The sequence below is a fragment of the Podarcis liolepis genome (assembly GCF_965112155.1).
Source record: "Podarcis liolepis genome assembly, chromosome: 2".
NCBI lineage: Eukaryota > Metazoa > Chordata > Lepidosauria > Squamata > Lacertidae > Podarcis > Podarcis liolepis.
In genome coordinates this window covers 40,533,077-40,552,542 of record NC_139555.1, presented here as the reverse complement: position 1 = coordinate 40,552,542, position 19,466 = coordinate 40,533,077, and the positions used below count along the sequence as shown (strand labels likewise).

Below are 19,466 nucleotides of genomic sequence, written 5' to 3'. Positions count from 1 at the left end.
GGGCCGAGTTTGCCTATGCCTGTTCTAGGAGATAAATAAGTGCCATTAAACTAGCTCTTCCGGTCCCTCACACTCACAGTTCAGCTCAAAATTTGTTAACTGTTACACGTGTCTCAAGAAATCCACACATGTGTGCGCTGTACACATGAGCTTTAAGCATTCTTGCAAGAGGGAAATCTTTTATGTGGTGCAACCATGTCCCACCCTGGACAAGTATCTACACTCTGAAAGGCTTCCAAAACATATAAAAAGCTATACAAGTCTGCTTTCAGATGCCTTCTAAAGATTGTAAAGTTACATCTCCTTGACCCAGGGGCCTCCACAGTCATTTACGGACTCATTGTTAAAACCGTGTTCATGGAAGACAATCTTACTCTGCTAAGATTGATCACCAAAGAAGAAGAAGAAGACCTCATGTGTCCCAGCTAGGGGCAAGGAGATGTATGCCCAACTAGATGGCCCCTCCTCTTCAGGCCTGGGGCCTAGCAAGAAAAAGCATCCAATTAAGAAACCAGCCACTGACCCTTGTCGGCAGAAAAGTTTGTTACCTGATGTCTCCCCTGACTTTCTCCATCTTCATACTATCAAGGACATCCTTGATTTCTTTCAGCTGCAAAGGCTTGCCATGGATTTAGTTTGCTGCAGATCTAACTGCTGAAGAACCAAATGCAGAAATAAACTTTAGCATTCACAGATCAAGGTTACTTTCCTATACAACAAAAAATAATACATTAGAAACTCTGAATTTATTTCTTCAGGTGTTGCATGTATTTGATTGAATCATAGAATCATAGAATCATAGAGTTGGAAGAGACCACAAGGGCCATCAAGTTCAACCCCCTGCCAAGCAGGAAACACCATCAGAGCACTCCTGACATATAGTTGTCAAGCCTCTGCTTAAAGACCTCCAAAGAAGAAGACTCCACCACACTCCTTGGCAGCAAATTCCACTGTAGAACAGCTCTTACTGTCAGGAAGTTCTTCCTAATGTTTAGGTGGAATCTTCTTTCTTGTAGTTTGGATCCATTGCTCCATGTCCGCTTCTCTGGAGCAGCAGAAAACAACCTTTCTCCCTCCTCTATGTGACATCCTTTTATATATTTGAACTTGGCTATCATATCACACCTTAACCTCCTCTTCTCCAGGCTAAACATGCCCAGCTCCCTTAGCCATTCCTCATAAGGCATCGTTTCCAGGCCTTTGACCATTTTGGTTGCCCTCCTCTGGACACGTTCCAGTTTGTCAGTGTCCTTCTTGAACTGTGGTGCCCAGAACTGGACACAGTACTCCAGGTGAGGTCTGACCAGAGCAGAATACAGTGGCACTATTACTTCCCTTGATCTAGATGCTATACTCCTATTGATGAGGCCCAGAATTGCATTGGCTTTTTTAGCTGCCGCGTCACACTGTTGGCTCATGTCAAGTTTGTGGTCAACCAAGACTCCTAGATCATTCTCCCTTAATCAACAGAGCATTATTCTGACTTTTTTGAGGATGAAGCTGGTGTATGCAGGTGTGTGTGTTGTGTTTGTGGGATGGTGGTGATAGTGGAATATGTGTTCAGGCTATCAACCTCCACCTTTCCATTTTCATCCCAAACAACTCTCTCCTGCTGACTTGCAGATAAAAAGTTACATTGCTGTGAGTACACCAAGAAAGGCAGCCGGGAAACATCTATCATCTATACCTCACTCACAGTTTTAATGTGGCATAGATAGATAGATTGATAGATGATAGATATAAGTAAAGTGTGTTTAAAGGTGCATGTGCAGATTCAAAAAAGAAGGTAAACATCCTCCCTGCAGCAGGTAAACACACCTTTTTACTGACTGGCTTCTCACATAGCATATATTTGCCAGCAGCCTCCATGTACTCTTATCTCTCATGTGCCCCAGAGGGCATTCCTCTTTTAATTCTGAGTCAAGGTTAAGTTCGATATATATTAATGAATAACTCCCTGTTAATTATTAAAGGCCACATTTAAAAAACAAACACCAGAAGAACAACAGAGATAATCCAGAGTCCGAGTTGGGCTGGGTCTCCAGCAGGCAGCTTTCTTCCACCTTGTCTTTCTTAAGTATTTTCTTAGATTTCTGACCAAAAGAACACAGAGAAAAATGGGGGTGGAAGCTCTGCTGCTTCTCAGCCTCCTCTTCACCTTGCTCTTGTTCTCCGTCAAAATGTACAAGAAGAAAGCCCAACTACCTCCAGGGCCCACTCCTTGGTTTCTTCTGGGCAATCTTCTGCAGAAAGACGTCCTGCCTCTGAGCAGAAACTATGCAAAGGTAAGTCCACCTCTTGGAGACCACTTTCACTTTTCATTCGTGCCGTAAAGCAGATTTGGCTAGAATAAAAGGACAGAGAGACAGGAAGGCACAAAATTAATTTCTCCCTTCTTTAGTCTGGGTATGCCTGATTCTATCTGCTGCTTTGAGGAACCCAAATATTCCTGCATCATAAGTGAACAGATGGGAAGTAATAAAAGGAACGTTTCCCATTCTCTTTGTCTCTTCCTGGAAGTGCTGCCTTGCTGAGAGGCTGCAGAGAGCACCATCTTTAAGAACATACAAAGAATCCTGAGGGACTAGATGAAAGACCTATGCATTCTCCAAGGTGTACATTCTCCTGCAATTCTGCTCTGCACCCACCCCCTGCCTTAGCAGTCAGTGTTTATTATTATTGCTGCTATAGATTTTCATGGATAACAAAGGGACATATTACGCAGTGGTGTAGCTATGGGGGGCGGCTAGCCGGGTCCCCCCCCAAGTGATGCTTCCAGGGGGCACCATTGAGGCTCCCAACCTGTAGGTATGTGTACATAAATGGGGGTGGGGATATGCCAAACTGGGTCTTTGACTAAGGTGAAAGAAAGCCTAGTTTCGCCCCTGCATAATGTCTCTGTTTTCAGTTAGTAGAGCCCTATCTACAGGTCAGTAATGCTTGGTTGAGACATTACTGTCATAGGCATTGTGAGGTTGGGGGAGGAGGGAGGAAGAGGTGGGGAGAGAGAGGTGGGACTAATGATCTTTCGAAGGGTAGTAATGATATTTGCATCTTTTGCATAGTGTATGTGTGGGGTTTTGTGTTAGCATCACGTGGATGGTTCTTGCATCTACAGTGGTACCTCAGGTTACATATGCTTCAGGTTCCATACACTTCAGGTTACAGACTCCACTAACCCAGAAATAATGCCTCGGGTTAAGAATAGTTACAGATAGGTAGCCGTGTTGGTCTGCCATAGTCAAAATAAAAAAATTCCTTCCAGTAGCACCTTAAAGACCAACTAAGTGAGTTCTTGGTATGAGCTTTCGTGTGCATGCACACTTCTTCATGTGTGTTGTGTTGAAGAAGTGTGCATGCATGTGTTGCATGTGTTGAAGAAGTGTGCATGCACACAAAAGCTCATACCAAGAACTCACTTAGTTGGTATTTAAGGTGCTACTGGAAGGAATTTTTTTATTCGGGTTAAGAACTTTGCTTCAGGATGAGAACAGAAATTACTTGGCAGCGGCAGCGGTGGGAGGCCCCATTAGCTAAAGTGGTGGTTCAGGTTAAGAACAGTTTCAGGTTAAGAATGGACCTCCAGAACGAATTACCGGTAAGTACGTAACCAGAGGTACTACTGTATTCATTTATTTCTTTTTTGTTGGCAGCGAAAGAGACTGGTTGGTTGCATTTGGTTGATTACAGTGAGTTTTGTTTGTGTGTGAGAGAGAGAGAGCGTGAGGGGTTGTTGGGTCAAATTAGCCATATCGATTCGTATGCTGTTGGGGGGGGGGGTGTTATGTTGCTGTCTTGTTAGCAATTAATGTTCAAATGCATACTATGTGTCATCTGCAGGTAATGTATCGCCATCTTGCCTAGAAGCCATTGATAGCCTTATGTGTCTAATCCACTTTAAAATCTGTCCAAGTTGATGACCATCCAGACATCTTGCGGTAGTGCTGCCTCTGAGAAGGAGCTCTTTGTGCTTATCCTGATTGTCCCACCATTCCGCTTCACTGGACCAGGAGAGCAAACTAGTGTTCTTACCCCACATCATGATAAATTGGATTCACCTCTGTTATGTCTCCTCTTAGTACACTGTTCCCTAAACATAAAAAGCTCCAAATGTTTTAATTTTTCTTCCTAGAGGCACAGCCTCTTGATAATTTTAATTGTCCTTGTTGGCAACTTTCCAGTTCTACAATAACCTGCCAGTTTCAATGCCACCCCTATTTGCTTCCATTCTGTAGACTTCCTTCGTAAGGTGTTTTGCTGCCTGAAGCAAAAGGCAAAAAGTTGCCTCCTCCCCGTCCTGTTCCATGTACAAAAGTCCAACAGACCATTGACTCTTATCTCAACATTCTCCATAGCACCTTGAGGGCAGTGACCTATGTTATTGCATGTATACTGGAAGAGAAGAATCATGTACATCACTTTGAGCTCCTTGGAAGATAGGGGTGCTATAGAAATGCAGTAGCAGAGTTCACACAATCTTAATCTCGTGACTAGTTTAGCCCTCCTGATCAGGTGCATTTGACTTGACTGAGACACATGACCAGTGTCAATAGCCTTGCTACACAGTTATTTTGATAGCCTCCTATGATGCCCTTGAAAAAGTTCAGTGTATTGTTCCATAAACATCCATAATGATTGACAGACTGTTTGCTCTTCCTGCTCAGTTCCTGTTGGATCAGTGCCCCCTGTATTAAACTTTAAACATGCAGATATTTCATTGGGTCCCGGGACTGGATAGTCACCCAGCCACCCTTCTGCTGTGAACAGAACCTTCTCTTTGTGAGTGAGTTAAGAAGTGGCTGGTGTAGGTGCCTTTCCCCTGACCCATTTCTCCAAAAGAATTCAGTTGAGATTTCTTTTCTATTCATAAGTTACTTAATTTTCCCTAGGGTCGCTTTAAATTCATTTACTTTTTTCTTACCAGATCATTTCATTCACTCATATTCATTTTGCAATTAATCCATCCAACTTTATATACAAATCTTTTTTAATCAGCACTTGTCTGCTGGTTCTTCCCTTGATTTGTGCTTAATAAATGTCTTCAGCACTTAGTACTTAGTAATTCACATAGCAATTTCTTTGGCTGATTCATCAACTCCTCTCTTTTTTCTCCTCCTTCCCTTTAAGAGCCCCACATTGTTTGCGTTTCGAGGCCCCAAGACCCACCCCTAAAATAAATACACACGGACACTTATATTAATTTAAGTTTTTGGGCAAAATTTTTGGCCACAACTTTATTGAAATACAATCACATGAGCGGTATTGGCTTAGGCATTGACTCCCCACTATAACTGGTTCCACTTCTCAGGGTGATCGTCAAATGGGGTAAACCAAACGAGGGAGCTAGGTCGATGAGGAGCAACCTAAGCTCACCCTGGGGTTCCTGTAGTCCTGGCATGGCCCTAGCCCCTCAAGCGGACTTCAGACGAGATCCAGGACCCCCAGATTCCTTTAACGGAATACCCAGTTCCTGGAGGGGCAGGTGATGGCCGCACCTCCCTTCCCCACAATCCAACTGAGCCAATGCCTAACCGCCACCTTACAAGTTGTGACGATTTGCTAAGGGGTAGGCGAAAACCAAGTGGCTAAAGCCGATCTGCCAAATGGAAAAATTCCTACCCAGCCCCTGTTCCAAAACAGGCGACCCAAACCAAAGCAAGGCCAAGCGACTCTAACTAAACTAGGGAGGGTGGGCGGTTGTTCAACAGTGCGAAACAAGTGCCACTCCTTGCATCACACTGCTGTTTTTAAAGCCCCTGGGATCACACCACCCACTGGCTATTGGCTAAAATCGCCTGGTGTGATCCCAGGGGAATGGCCAGGACTTCTTGCTCCTACCCCCCCCCCCATTTTAACGCTATCAGGTGAGCTCTTGGGTCCCGCACGCAACCAGGACGCTCTGTTATGAGGATCCCATTTCTAAACCATTTTCTTCAGTTACTCAGATATGTCTGACCACCACACCCTTTTGCTTTCCAATAGGCTCTCTTCACACAGCTCCATTCCAATTTAAAATGTGCAGAATCTCATCTTGCTGCCCTACTTCTTGCTGATAAAACAATGAACAGGGTGATGATACAATGACTACTGCAATCGACACAAGATAATGTCACCAAGTCAACTATTTGTAAACAAACAATAAACATCCATAAAAATTGCAAAAGCAGTTTCTTTCTCAAATAGGTTTTATCTTGAACTATTGCAAATGCAGTTACAGATAGGTAGCCGTGTTGGTCTGCCATAGTCAAAATAAAAAAATTCCTTCTAGTAGCACCTTAAAGACCAACTAAGTTAGTTCTTGGTATGAGCACACTTCTTCAGATACACATTGCAAATGCAGTAATAAAGAACACTTAGCCCCTGGGACTACCAAATCATCGGGCCAATTACCTTCAGTTATCTTGGTTGAATTGAAACAATGTCAGTAGGTGGGAGGGGAAAATTGCATAGCTAGGTCCAATAAAAATAGGCTTTTGTGCTTCGAGAAAGAAAAGTGTGGGACCTCCTAGCTAGAGCAACACATTTGGATTGTGATTAGTTGAGTAGTGCAGAGAGCTGATTGAGAGAAAAGTATCCAGTACTCCTGGAAATGGGAGAGTGTGTGGAACAAAAAAGACTATAGCTTTGAGATTGGGGGGATTTAAAAATAAATTGCTGGGATAAACCCTGGTTGCCATAATGGGCCAGTCACCACTGATATATCCAGAACAGGTGTTGCCTAATAATCCATGCATTTTTAAAATTCTACCATCAGCTCTATGATAAATGGGGTCCTATCTTTACTGTCTGGCTGGGTCCCAAGCCCATGGTGGTACTCTGTGGATACGAAGTGGTGAAAGATGCTCTGTTGGATCATGCTGAAGAATTTGGTGGGCGTCCTGCCTTGCCTTTCAGTGATAAAGTGAGCCATTTTAAAGGTAGGTAGGGGTCCTGTGCTTATTTGTTTATTGCTTCCATTTTAATGGGAGAAGCAGACTTCATTTTCAGGGGTCTCCAAGTAGGAATAAGCAGACATCGAGCCCTCCCTTTTTCAACCTCAGGTGGAGCTAGAGGTTACCACAAAAAGGAGTTTGCCACCCAAAATAACAGCCCTGAACTGAATTCTTCCTTTACTGTGAGGGATATAAAGGTATAGGGATCCCTGATCATTAGGTCCAGTCGCGGACGACTCTGGGGTTGTGGTGCTCATCTCGCTTTATTGGCCGAGGGAGCCGGCGTACAGCTTCCAGGTCATGTGGCCAGCATGACTAAGCCGCTTCTGGTGAACCAGAGCATTGCACGGAAATGCCGTTTACCTTCCTGCCGGAGCGGTACCTATTTATCTACTTGCACTTTGTGCTTTCGAGCTGCTAGGTTGGCAGGAGCAGGGACCGAGCAATGGGAGCTCACCCCATCATGGGGATTTGAACTGCCGACCTTCTCATCGGCAAGCCCTAGGCTCTGTGGTTTAACCCACAGTGCCACCCGTGTCCCGTGAGGGATATAGTCAGTCTCAAATAACCAACATGCTTAATTCTAAATGCATGAAGATGTTGAGATCATAAAGTCAGCTGTCATGCCAAGCTTAGCTAGCTCAGCCTGGAAGGAAAGGCTACCAAACTCTTTGTTCTGCCCCATCCCTTACCACTTATAAGCATATAGTTGGGAAAATTTGGAAAGAAGTTAGAAGGGCATGTTTTAAAGGTCCAAAAGCCTTTTCCCACACTTTACTTTGCTGCAAGTTTTGTGATGTTAAATCTCTACTGGGGCTCTCTTACCAAAGAGTACTTGCCCCAAACCTTGATCTAGGCATCCAGGAAATTCTCCTTTTTATTCTTTTACCAAATCCAACATTTTGCCCATAACAGATATTTAATGAAAGACGTGATATGACATGACCCATAGAAGAGTTTGCCTGTCCTTTCTCCTCCAGCACCATTTAACAATATGGAGAAACGACACAACATGTTCACGCTATAGTTCAGCACTGTTATTATGTGATACAAAAGTTACATACAAACCACCCATGGCTTGATTCAACTACAAATGGGACTATAGGCTGAATGGACAAAGTGCCACAATGTAGAAACGTCCTGCTGAGAAAACTTCCTTCTAAGGGAAGGATCTTCACCTGTTTGCTTTCAGGACTGTCCAGCAGATCTGTGAAAAGATGGAAAGAGCTGCGCCGGTTCACACTCAGCACCCTGCGGGATTTTGGAATGGGGAAGAAAGCGATGTCCACGAGGGTGCAGGAAGAAGTTCGCTGTCTGGTGGAGGCAATGGCAACCGCAAAAGGTCTTCCCAAGTTATCCTTATTACAAACACAATTTTGAAGTCCTTCAGGGCAGGAACAGTCCCAGAAAGTGGGATTTCTGTTAGTTATGTCACAGGTGTTCATGAATTTATTCCTATTAAAGAACTTGGCTGAGTTGTAAGTTACACTTTGAATGCACCAAGCTCTGTTTGTGCAGGGAATTCTTGACCACAGATATGGGGTAGCACATCTTCCTCCTTTGGGGAGTCCATAATGTTATCCTCAACAGTTAAGCTGCACTTACATCTTGCTAAATAAAGGGAATACAGGAGCTGCTGATACTATCATTTCCATGTAAAAGGAACTTAATCATCTTTTAATATAAGGGAAATACAAAATGCACCATGTGTCTGGTTCAATTGTGCAAGGAATTCTGGTTTACATTATTCTGTCGTGCAGGCAGAGGGAGAGGATATCCACCTTGCCAAACTCTATTGTCTGTGTCCTTTTGCTCCTGCAGGGCAGGCCTTTGATATAAGAAAACACTTGAGAACTGCTGTTTCTAATGTGCTCTGTTCTGTTGTCTTTGGGAGTCGCTTTGAGTACAAAGATCAGGTCTTCCTGGAGAAGCTGCATATCATGGAGGCTTTTGTGGGCTACCTTGTGAGTTATATGGGACAGGTATGTTGTTCCTTCTTACAAGTATATCCCATGGACCCAGAACCTTGGTTCATCTTAGTGGACATGGGCCTGGTATAAGCCAGGTGCACCATGGGGTTTATTCCCCTTTACCTTTTCCACTTTCTCTGATCCTTATCTCCATTAAATTCCACATGACACAAATCACATACATCTTGGCTTTAATTGCAGAGCATCAGCAAATTAACCACTCAAAATACAGACCTAGAGAAATTCTTCTGTAGGCATGTTGGTGGAGCACTTCCCCGGGTTAGCGGTGAATTTTCCCAGTTATTCATTATCAAAGGATTGCTTATCTAAAGGGTTCTAGTTATAGGTAGGTAGCTGTGTTGGTCTGCCGTAGTCAAAACAAAATAAAAAAATTCCTTCCAGTAGCACCTTAGAGACCAACTAAGTTTGTTATTGGTGTGAACTTTCGTGTGGATGCACACTTCTTCAGATACACTGAAACAGAAGTGCTACTGGAAAGATTTTCTTTATATCTAAAGGATGTGAAGGCAGTCAGAGCTGGGCTGAATATCTGCTTGGGGTAGGGGAAATGAGTTTGAAACTCGGACACTCCCCTTTCCCAGGGAGTATAAGGAAAATATTTCTATCGGGGCTTTTCTTCAGCCGGAACTCAGTGAAACTCAATTCTGGCACCTCTCAGGTGCGTGCTATTGCCATTCTAAGAGAGCAAAGGAGGTGTTCATGGTGAGTTCCGGTGCCTCTTTTTCTAGAAAAATGGCACTGATTCTTATCATGGATTGCCTTTCAACTGACATCACTAAAAAGCTTCCCTCGCAACTATGAGGTTATCCACACCTCAGATTGCCCCACCACTTTCCCCCAGGAAAACCCATTGTTTAGTACTGAATTGGAACAAACAGCAATCAGGTTTTCTGCAGGCTGCTGTTTGCTCTGATTAAGCACTAAAGAGTGGGTTTCCTGGGGGGAAGCAGCAGGGCAAAGGCAGAACCACTCAGACTCTGCCTAGAAAGAATGGGCCAAGTGCAAATCTGCTTGGAGCTGTGCTTTCTAGTCATAAATAAGTGGAAGTGTGGGAGAGACTGGGCAATTAACCCTTTGTTTCTCTCTGGTCTGTCTGAGAAGCTCAGCATGTGAGGACGTATGGGTTGGTTGCTACAAGCTCAGACCGCATGGCTCCTACAAGCTACTCTTGAGTTCCTTGTATGCCAGTGATTGAGCCTGGGCCCTGCTGCATGCAAACCTGGTGCTCTGCCACTGAACCTGTCTCCGTAGTGTTCTGGTTTCTAGTCTACTCAGAGTTAATATGTATGGCACGTGTATCAACTAAGCACAGAAACATTCAACCAGGGGTGGTGCATCCCATTTCATGACTTGAGACAAAACAAGGTGAATTCTTAGCCACCAGAGAAAGGAGTGGGGTGGGCAGGACATATAAGGAGGGTACCCTTCAAGTACCACCTGAGGTATCTGCTTCACTCCACTTCATGGATGGGCCAGACCGGCATACAAGATACAATAAAGCTAACATTATTATTTTTTAATGAGTCTTTGTTGTAGAAACATCTAGAACCTATTTCTACATTATTTTGTTTCAGAGAATAAGCAGGACAAAAAATAAACAATGCATTTGCTTTTTAAAAAACAATGTTTTATTTTACAATTCACAGTAGGAAGTCAATTAGGGCTGCGATCCTAACCCCACATATCTCAGAGTAAGCCTAGTTTAGTTCAGTAAGCCTCATTTCTGGGCAGGCATAGTTAGGATTTCTGCCTCAGTGGATATGGGCAGGATCTAGTGATAATGAATATGTAAATATAGTAGACTGTAAATAAAGGAGACCGAGAAGAAGAGGAGGAGGAGGAGGAGGAGGAGGAGGAGGAGGAGGAGGAGAGAGGATTTCTTTACAATTGTTTGTTTGTTTATTAAATTTAAATCCTGTCATTCCTCTTGAAGGAGCCATGGATTGCAAACATTTTGCAGTAGATTTCTCCAACATCCCTAAATCCATAGACTCAGCAGGCAGTTCTAAAATGATAAATTCAATATACAGTTGTTATGTATTGTTTCTGTTCCAGGTTTATAATGTGTTCTCGAAAATAATGCCTTACCTGCCTGGACAGCACAAAAAGATTTTAGGAAATTTTGAAAAAATGTATGCTTTCATCAATGAGAGGGTGGAATCCCACAAGGAGTCCCTGGATTATCAGGACCCCCGTGACTATATTGACTGCTTCCTTATGAAGTCAGAGAAGGTAGGAGGTTATATAATTACCCTTCTCCACGCTTCTGAGATGTCTCTTGTTTGTGCCTACATTTGAAAGTGTCTCATATGGCTGCTGCCCTCCCTCATTCTGATCCTTCATTCTGGCTGTGGTGGTTGGCCATTGTGATGATCTCCAGGCTAATCTCAAGCAGCAGGAGAGCAGCTGAAAAAATAATGCCCATCATTATATCTATACATGGGATTGTTTTCTTCATGGTTCTATTATTTGGTTTTCAGTCATCTTTTTATTTTCAGCATTATAGATATGCTGCAACAAGCCATGCAGGTTTTGTGTTCCTTCTGAGTTACTGCATGGAAAAGACTGAGATGTCTCAGACCCTCCAGAGTTTGACATTCTTAATGTCAAGTGGTGCATTCAGACACAACAATTATGGTTTAGTTTTCTTAATTGCCAATCAGGTCAGCTTGCCTAATGCTTCAGTTTCCCCGATGGTCTCCTTCAGCAACACTTCTGGATCAGCAAGTAGATTGAGTGGATTGGATTGACTATTAAATGCCACAAGACCTTTAGCATCATTTGAAAATCTGATCTTACTTACAAATGAATATACCCCCCCCCCCCAAATAAACACTATATCAAATAATTAATGAGTTATTTGATAGAGTATAGTAGTTTTTTGGGGGGCAGGTATATTCATTTGTATGTAATTGGAGGATGCAACTCCATGAAACAGCACCCGTTTTTGTAGAGAAATGTCCCTGACTAAAACTATATTCAATTAAAAAACAACAACACTGTACTTACACTGCAATAAACCATGCAAGTATTGTGCTCCATCCAGTTACTGCATTTATTGAGATGTCTCTCTTCCTCCATCTCTCTTTCAAATGGATGTTTTATATTCTTCTCTTTTTCCTTTTCCTTTTTACAGGACCAAACCAATCCTGAGGCCATCTACACCAAAGAGGAGCTTATTGTGATTGTTCAGGAGCTCTTTATTGCTGGGTCATTGTCCACAAGTGAAGTTTTGAGCTGTGCCCTTCTGGTGATGGCTAGATTGCCACACATCCAAGGTACGTAAATTGCCCAAAAGACTGAAAGGCTCTGCCTTTCCAAGGTGGAAAGGGTAATAGTAAAGAGAAAGAAAAAACAAACAAACATTAAAACTGCACAGTCAGTACAACTTGCTCACAAAATGTCTTCTCCTAGGTCCATGATAAAGGTTTCCATTAGGAAACCTCCACTTTTATTTTTTATGACTATTTATTTTGGATAGATTTTGAGGATTGCTTTGTTTTTTTATGTTTTAAAAAGTAATATATGTTGGCAGACGGAGCACATAAGGATAATATTTCCGGAGGAGACCAAACAGCCCATCTATTCCCATACAGTGGTACCTCGGGTTAAGAACTTAATTCATTCTGGAGGTCCGTTCTTAGCTTGAAACTGTTCTTAACCTGAGGTATCACTTTAGCTAATGGGGGCTCCTGCTGCCACCGCGTGATTTCTGTTCTCATCCTGAGGTAAAGTTCTTAACCTGAGGAACTACTTCTGGGTTAGCAGAGACTGTAACCTGAAGCGTTTCTGAACTGAAGCGTTTGTAACCTGAGGTACCACTGTATTCCATGTCCAAAAGTGACCAGAGAGATGCCTCTGGGAAGTTTTCAAGCTGAGCATTAACGGAATTTTCTGAAAAACGTGATATGGAGCTGATATCTATGGATTTCTAAAATTCCTGTCTGTCTCATAGATCTCAATGAGAAGTGCTCCACTTTCAAGGTTATAAACACTGCAGACAAGGCTATCATATGCATATTATAAGCATATGCACTCCAATTTTCCGAAAGTAACCAGCACATAAATAAGTATGCTACATCAATGATATAATTTATGAAAAATTGATAAAATTCTCATAAATTAATACGACAATAGAGTACTGTCCTCCCAGAGTTCTGTCCTTCATGTTCTGTCTTCCTGGACACTGATGTTTATCTTTCCCTGAGGGAAAAGGGCATCTTCTCATTCACCTCAACTCCACAGCACTTCACTCCAGCGAATTTGGCACTCAGGAACTAAAACTTACATCCCTTTATAAAACACATAGGACCTTACGATGTAATGAATAACTGCACCTAAAACTTTAAGGAAACTTCACTACTGAGCTATTCTTAAGGGTTCACAGCCTTACACAAAGGAGAACAGGTTATTTGCTCATAATGCTGGCTGCTCCCTGCCTCAGCTCTTGCTAAAATGATCTAAAGCAGTGGGTTACATTTGCACCAGCCCCTTAGACAGATGTAGCCACTGGATACCAGAGGCGATCCTATCCGAGCCCAACTCCGTGTATGAATCAGTTTTAAATGGTTTCCTCCTCCATCCCTCAAAGCAACAGTCCTCCTAGTCCCTGGTATTCAGACGTTAGACTCCCCAACAGAGGTTTTCATTCTGATTCTAATGGCTCCATGAATTTGTCTTGTGGCAGCAAATTATGACTTTTAAATATGCATCATGTAAAGAAGAACTTTATCTTTTCTGCCCTGAGCCTAATGCCTGAGCCCTTGCCTTTGTTGACCCTGATTTACTACCCCAGGACTCCTTTTTTGGGGAGGGGGGAGAGTGGGATATAAGTTTAATGAATGAATAAAAGGTATTGTGTGAGGAGATTGCATAAAGTTTCCACACCATTTATTCAACATGTTTTACATAATTTCATAAACATCTCTAAGGTAAAAAGCCCACATCCTTTAGTAACCTAAAGGGGACAATAGCCAAATTCCTTTCATCTTTGCATGCCATCTTTAAAAATGGGCTCCTGTCAGGATGCAAATCCATGTAAGTCAGTGTTACTTTTCCTTCCGGTTGGAGAATGTTGAAGGCTATCACTATGTCAGAGGAGAAGTAGTTTCAGAATTCTGGAAGTAGAGCTGAATTTTTTTTCTTACAGAAAAAGTTCAACAGGAGATCAATGATGTGGTAGGTGCCAACCGTATCCCTGGCATGGAAGATAGGGTGAGGATGCCCTACACCAATGCTGTTCTCCATGAGGTTCAACGATATCAAAAAGGGAGCCTTGAGAGCATCCCGCGTGCAACAACACGTCCTACAAAATTCCGGGGCTATGTTATCCCCCAGGTTTGTGTCACATGTGAAATGATCAGCTTACTGTGGAGAGGGGGAGGGAGGGATTTACCATCCCACCAATGACTTTGGCCTGCCACAGTCCCAGCCAGTGCAGAGACAAGATATGCTGATTACAACCTCACCCCCCACATTCATGGTGATTTTTCAGAATGCTGGGCAATGACTTGTTTCTATATATGACAACCAACTTTAGGAATCAGTCTCTCCCATAAGATGGCTGCTTCTTATGTATATGACTCTGCAAAACAACAAGCAGCATGTCAGCTAATAATATACTGACAGTATTTTTATAACACTATACTGTATCAAAATTATGAACAGAAGGCATATAATATGTGCATGGAGTCACGAACTAATTAGAATCAGATAAATGTCCCATAACCAGGAATGGTAGGATTGGTAAGTCACTGTCAAAGATCACTGAAATAGAGACAGAATGTCTTATGTTTATGAAGCTGAAACAAATAATGAAATCTGTATCTTCTCCCTGAAGGGCACGGCAGTCTGTGCAGAGATTTCAACTGTGCACTTTGATCCTCTCCAGTGGGAGACTCCAGAAGAGTTTAACCCGGGTCATTTCTTGGATGAGAAGGGCAACTTCCGGAACAGGGCTGCCTTCATGCCTTTTTCTGCAGGTGACTCTATAGACCTAGATTCTCATATTGTGGGGTTGGGTCCAGCAGCTGGCATGTGAATGGGTGGGCAGCTGGACTCCAGGAAGTGATAGTGCTGCCAGGACATAAGTAAGAGGTTTGGTGAGGGATTCTCTACCCACAAGATGTTTCTCTCTGTCTTTGCCCTCCCTTTCCTGCATCTTGAGCAGAAAATTTGTAAGCATCAGCCCGAGGAAGGGACAGTTCAATTCCTAACTTTTGGACCACTACCTACAGGAACCACTTGGGCTCTGTGTTAAGAAAGAGAGTTGGCATGATGAAATGAGAGGACAGAGTAACTCACACTCACATAATCTTTTATATTTCTTTGCTCTGAAACTGCTTATGTGTAGCTTTCAGCAAAGATTTACACATACACACAGACGGAAGCCACATTATTGTGTTTTCTGGCAGAAGAATAAGCCAAGCAGTACTTTAGTGTTATATAACATGCTCAGAATAGAAGTCCACCAATCAGCCAAAGAATCGAGAAAACGACATGAGACCAATATCTCCAAAAACATACTTGCCTGAAACACTTCACCTTCACATCACAGTGGAAACAGAGAATTGCAGGACCACTTGAGAAATGGTCTCACAGCTGTCTTTCTTATGCAGTTCCATTATTTCAAAATGTGTTAGCTGAGTTTCTTGGGCACTATATAGGTATTTGGTGACTGATGAGCACTGCCGCCTTCTTTTCACCCAGGAAAACGGGCATGCCCAGGGGAAGCCCTGGCTCGGATGGAGCTGTTCCTGTTCTTCAGTGCTTTGCTCCAGAACTTCACCTTCCAGCTGGTGGGAGATGCCAAAGACAAGGATATATTTACTTTGTATGAGGACAGTGGCCTGATGAAAGGAGACTTGCCACTGAAATTCATTAGACGTTCAATATGATCCGGTGACAGCAACAAAGCAAAATGGGTGGTGCCAATGCGTCTCAGTATATTTGAAGTAGGAAGAATATGATTATTGGGAGATCTGAATCACACAGTACTTAGAAAAACTATATATTCCAAACTATAGCTCACATCATGCTGGCTGGGGCTGCTGGGAGTTGTAGTGCAACACTTGGAAAACCACAACTGAGCCACTTCTACAGTAGAAGCATCAATCCAGAAATAAGTAGTGATAGATACAGTAAAAAGGGCAAAGATCAATAAAGCTTTGGGAGCAGATGGAATCTCGTTGTTATGACCTTTAGGAGTATGTTAGCACAATAACTTTCTAAAGTGAAGAATGAGATATTACAAATGGGTAAATTGAATTCTGTAACAAGTCTATAACAATAGCATTTTTTAAAAAAATCTAAAAAGGATCATAATTAAAAATCATATAGATCAAGATGGATTTTGCATAATGAAGGATAATATTAGGAAAATAATAAATCTAGCTGTGCATCTGCAGCAGCTCAACTGGTCACCTTTATATACAGCATCTATTCCTTATTGGTCTCAACAGCCACAGCAGCTGCTGTAACCCTCCAGTGGTTTGACTTCACCCACAAAGTTGCACTCCTCCATTGTCTCCTGAGACAGACGAATGCCAACAACTTCATTTATGCATGAAAAACAAATCTTGAACAAGTAGTTACGTTTCCAGATGCAGAAAAAGCATTTGATAATACCACACGTCAGTTTCTTGTTGAAGGTGTTTATAAAGCTTCACAACAAATTGCTGCCAACACCTGTATCTCCCCCTCCCCCTTTAATTTGTTGGTAAAATGGGATGAAATTACGGGCATAGTAGACCCTTTGAGGGGCATGGAACTTGCCACATATTAGATAAACGGGTGCAAGAAATCTTGGACTATGATTTTTTAATGGTTTAATGCCCTTCTTTGTTGATACCTGTGCACACCACCTCACTTGGCATCTGAAACAACTTGCAAAAAGAGCATCCCCTCATAAAGAAGAAGCTTCCTTTGCTCTTTCAGGGAGGTAACAGATTTTCACTTTCGTACACAGTTTTTATCTCTCTCTCCATTTCCCCACCAATGGTAGCCACACTCCTTCAAGCCAGCACTGTATCAACTTTGGACTTCCCTAACATTCCTCAGTTCTACCTATGTTTTTCTTGCATCTTCTGCTCATCACTTGCTAAGTTGCATATAAGAACCCTCCTATTTCTGCCTTTTTCTGGATTTCAGTCCTAGATCCACTTTGAATACGGTTTGTATAGTCAGTATTATAATGTTACACCCAATCTCTGAGCACCAGGAGTTTTCAGGGGAGCCAGCTATTTAATGAGCACTCACTCTGATTTGTTTGCATCACATACTTTTTTTTTAGCACCATGAAACTGGCTCTTCCAGTTCCTTACACTCTAGCTCAAAATTTCTTTAACTGATATACGTGTCTCTGAAAATCCACGTGTATGTTGCCTTGGACACATGAGCTTTAAGCATTCTTGCAAGAGGGAAGTCTTTTATGTGGAGCAACCATGTCCCACCCTGGACAAGTATGTACAAGGAATTCAAAATGTACCAGAAACAAAGCCAACTACCACCAGGTCCTACTCCATTGTCCTTTGTGGGGAACCTCCTGCAAATAGATTTCAGGCATCTGTCCAAATTATATCAAAAGGTAAGTGTCAGAGCTGCTTGAAGATCCTAGCTCACAGAGGATCACGCTAGCCAGCGATCATTAAGTAAAAGTCTTTATTGAGTTACAGTTTCCATTCTCACGCTGCTGCGCGCAACTCTACGTCTAGTAGCTAGATCGGCGAGGCTCCGTCTGAGTCTCCGCCCCGTGTGCACCAACTTAATATCCTAGCTCGGCTCCACCTTTTCCGTCTGACTGTCCTCCTCTGGGTCCCTCTACCCCCCGGGGTCTCTTCCTTCCGGGATTCTTCTGACGCTGACCCCCCGGACCCTCCTGTCTCCTTGCGCCGGGCTTTAGGACCTGGCTCCCTTTCCGGGCTGCTTACTGCGCCACCTTCCTCTGCATTTGAACTTGGCGCGCGCGCCCAACCTTCCACTTTCCGCTTAACCGTTTCTTCGCTCCCCGATGGAGGTGTGGCCACTCCTGACTCGTGCCCTCCCTCCTGTGGTGAGCTGCCAGCGCTTGCCCCCTGGCTCCTTTCCTCTTCCCTGCTCTCTGGCGGTGACGCTGGTCCCGATTTCCAACTACTCTCCTCTGAGTCCCCTCTGGCTCTATCTTCCTGGGGTGCCCCCCTAGACTCCCCCCTTGCCCTGGCCACTGGTGCTCCTTTCTGTGAATCCTCTGATTCACTGGAAAGACTCGGAGATCTCGGGTCGTCGTCATCACTCATCTTTTCTTCTGCCTCCTCCCCTTCGCTCTCTGTTTCCTCCCTTGCCCTTGCCTCTGCTCCTAAACCCCTGACAGTAAGACACACACATACACAACTTCCTGGCATTCTCTCACTATTCCCTATTTTTATTTTGGATCATACAATTGTTTGTTGGTATGGAGTGTTGCTGGGTTTCCTCTTCTTGTTAAATTAAAATAAAACATTGGCAATATAATGTTTTGTAGGGTTTCAATGAAAGTGATATTCGGGGAGTCCTCATCAGATTTCATGTAAATTGTTTGCTATAGGTTTGCTTTATTTTATTTTTTACATGAGTTTTTTTTTTAAAAAAAAAAATTGGGCTCAGTAAACATATTTATATACACCTGCTGACTTCTTCCTTTCTTTACTGTATACGAGCAGCATACAGTATACAGTGTGTATTGCTTATATGTGGCATGGAAATTAACCTGAGGCACCTTAACGTTCCATTTTCTTGCCACTTAGTGCATGAGTGAATTTGCAAGTGGTTTAACTCTTCTCAAATAGAATAATGAGAACCGTAGGTCTTCTGGAGCGTACTGACACCCCATAGGTCACTTGAAAAACTGAGTTATTGTGACAGTATCTATTTGTTACAGTATTGGGTTAAAGAGTCTTCCTGTATTAAGGTGAGCAGTTATAACTGGGGTACCAAGTAAGCCCCTTCAACTATCAGGCTCCATCTGCACTATACGTTTAAAGCATTATTATGATGCTTTAAACAGTCATGGTTTCCCCTAAAACTCCTGGGGAACTACAGTTGAGAGTTGTTTGGGTGTTGAGAGTTGTTTGGATATTCCTATTCCTATTCCTATTCCTGTTACACAACTACCATACCCTGAGTAGTTTAACAATCAGTCCCTCTTCCCAGGGAACTCTGGGAATCTGAGCTCTGTGAGGCGATATACATTCTGATTCCATACATGTTTTCTCGCAGAGTTCATTGGTGCTCACTCTCAAGAAAACATGCATGGTAGAGCACAATATTGCAGCCTAACTGTGCATATGCATGCCTATCCAAAAGGAAGTCCCACTTAGTTCACTTTGCTTACTCGTAAGAAGCAGCATGCAGGTGTGCTGCCTATACCTCCCATTAAAGCATGCTAAGATCACAAACATTTTTAGTAGTAGTCTTTTAAGGCAGCTGCCTAATGAATCATACACCTCCGTAATACTTTCCTCAGCTCACCAAGCAGTACGGCCAGATATTCACCATCTGGATAGGACCAAAGCCTATGGTGGTGCACTGT

The 19,466-nt window shown here is 43.0% G+C and overlaps 1 protein-coding gene and 1 long non-coding RNA gene across 2 annotated transcripts; one reads left to right on the top strand and one right to left on the bottom strand.

Moving 5' to 3' along the window:
• The first annotated feature begins 1,971 nt into the window (after positions 1-1,971).
• LOC310699543 (cytochrome P450 2C16-like) lies at positions 1,972-16,350 on the top strand. Its single transcript, XM_083487595.1, has 9 exons — positions 1,972-2,285; positions 6,755-6,917; positions 8,125-8,274; positions 8,754-8,914; positions 10,979-11,155; positions 12,060-12,201; positions 14,073-14,260; positions 14,763-14,904; positions 15,632-16,350. Exons 1-9 carry the CDS (start codon positions 2,118-2,120, stop codon positions 15,817-15,819), a joined length of 1,479 nt encoding a protein of 492 aa, XP_083343721.1. The 5' UTR covers positions 1,972-2,117; the 3' UTR covers positions 15,820-16,350.
• Positions 16,227-18,952, bottom strand: LOC310699600. The gene is made up of 2 exons (XR_014522141.1): positions 18,282-18,952; positions 16,227-17,520 (listed from the first exon to the last, which is right to left on the bottom strand). It is a non-coding gene; the product is annotated as an uncharacterized lncRNA (long non-coding RNA).
• Between the last annotated feature and the right edge of the window lie 514 nt (positions 18,953-19,466).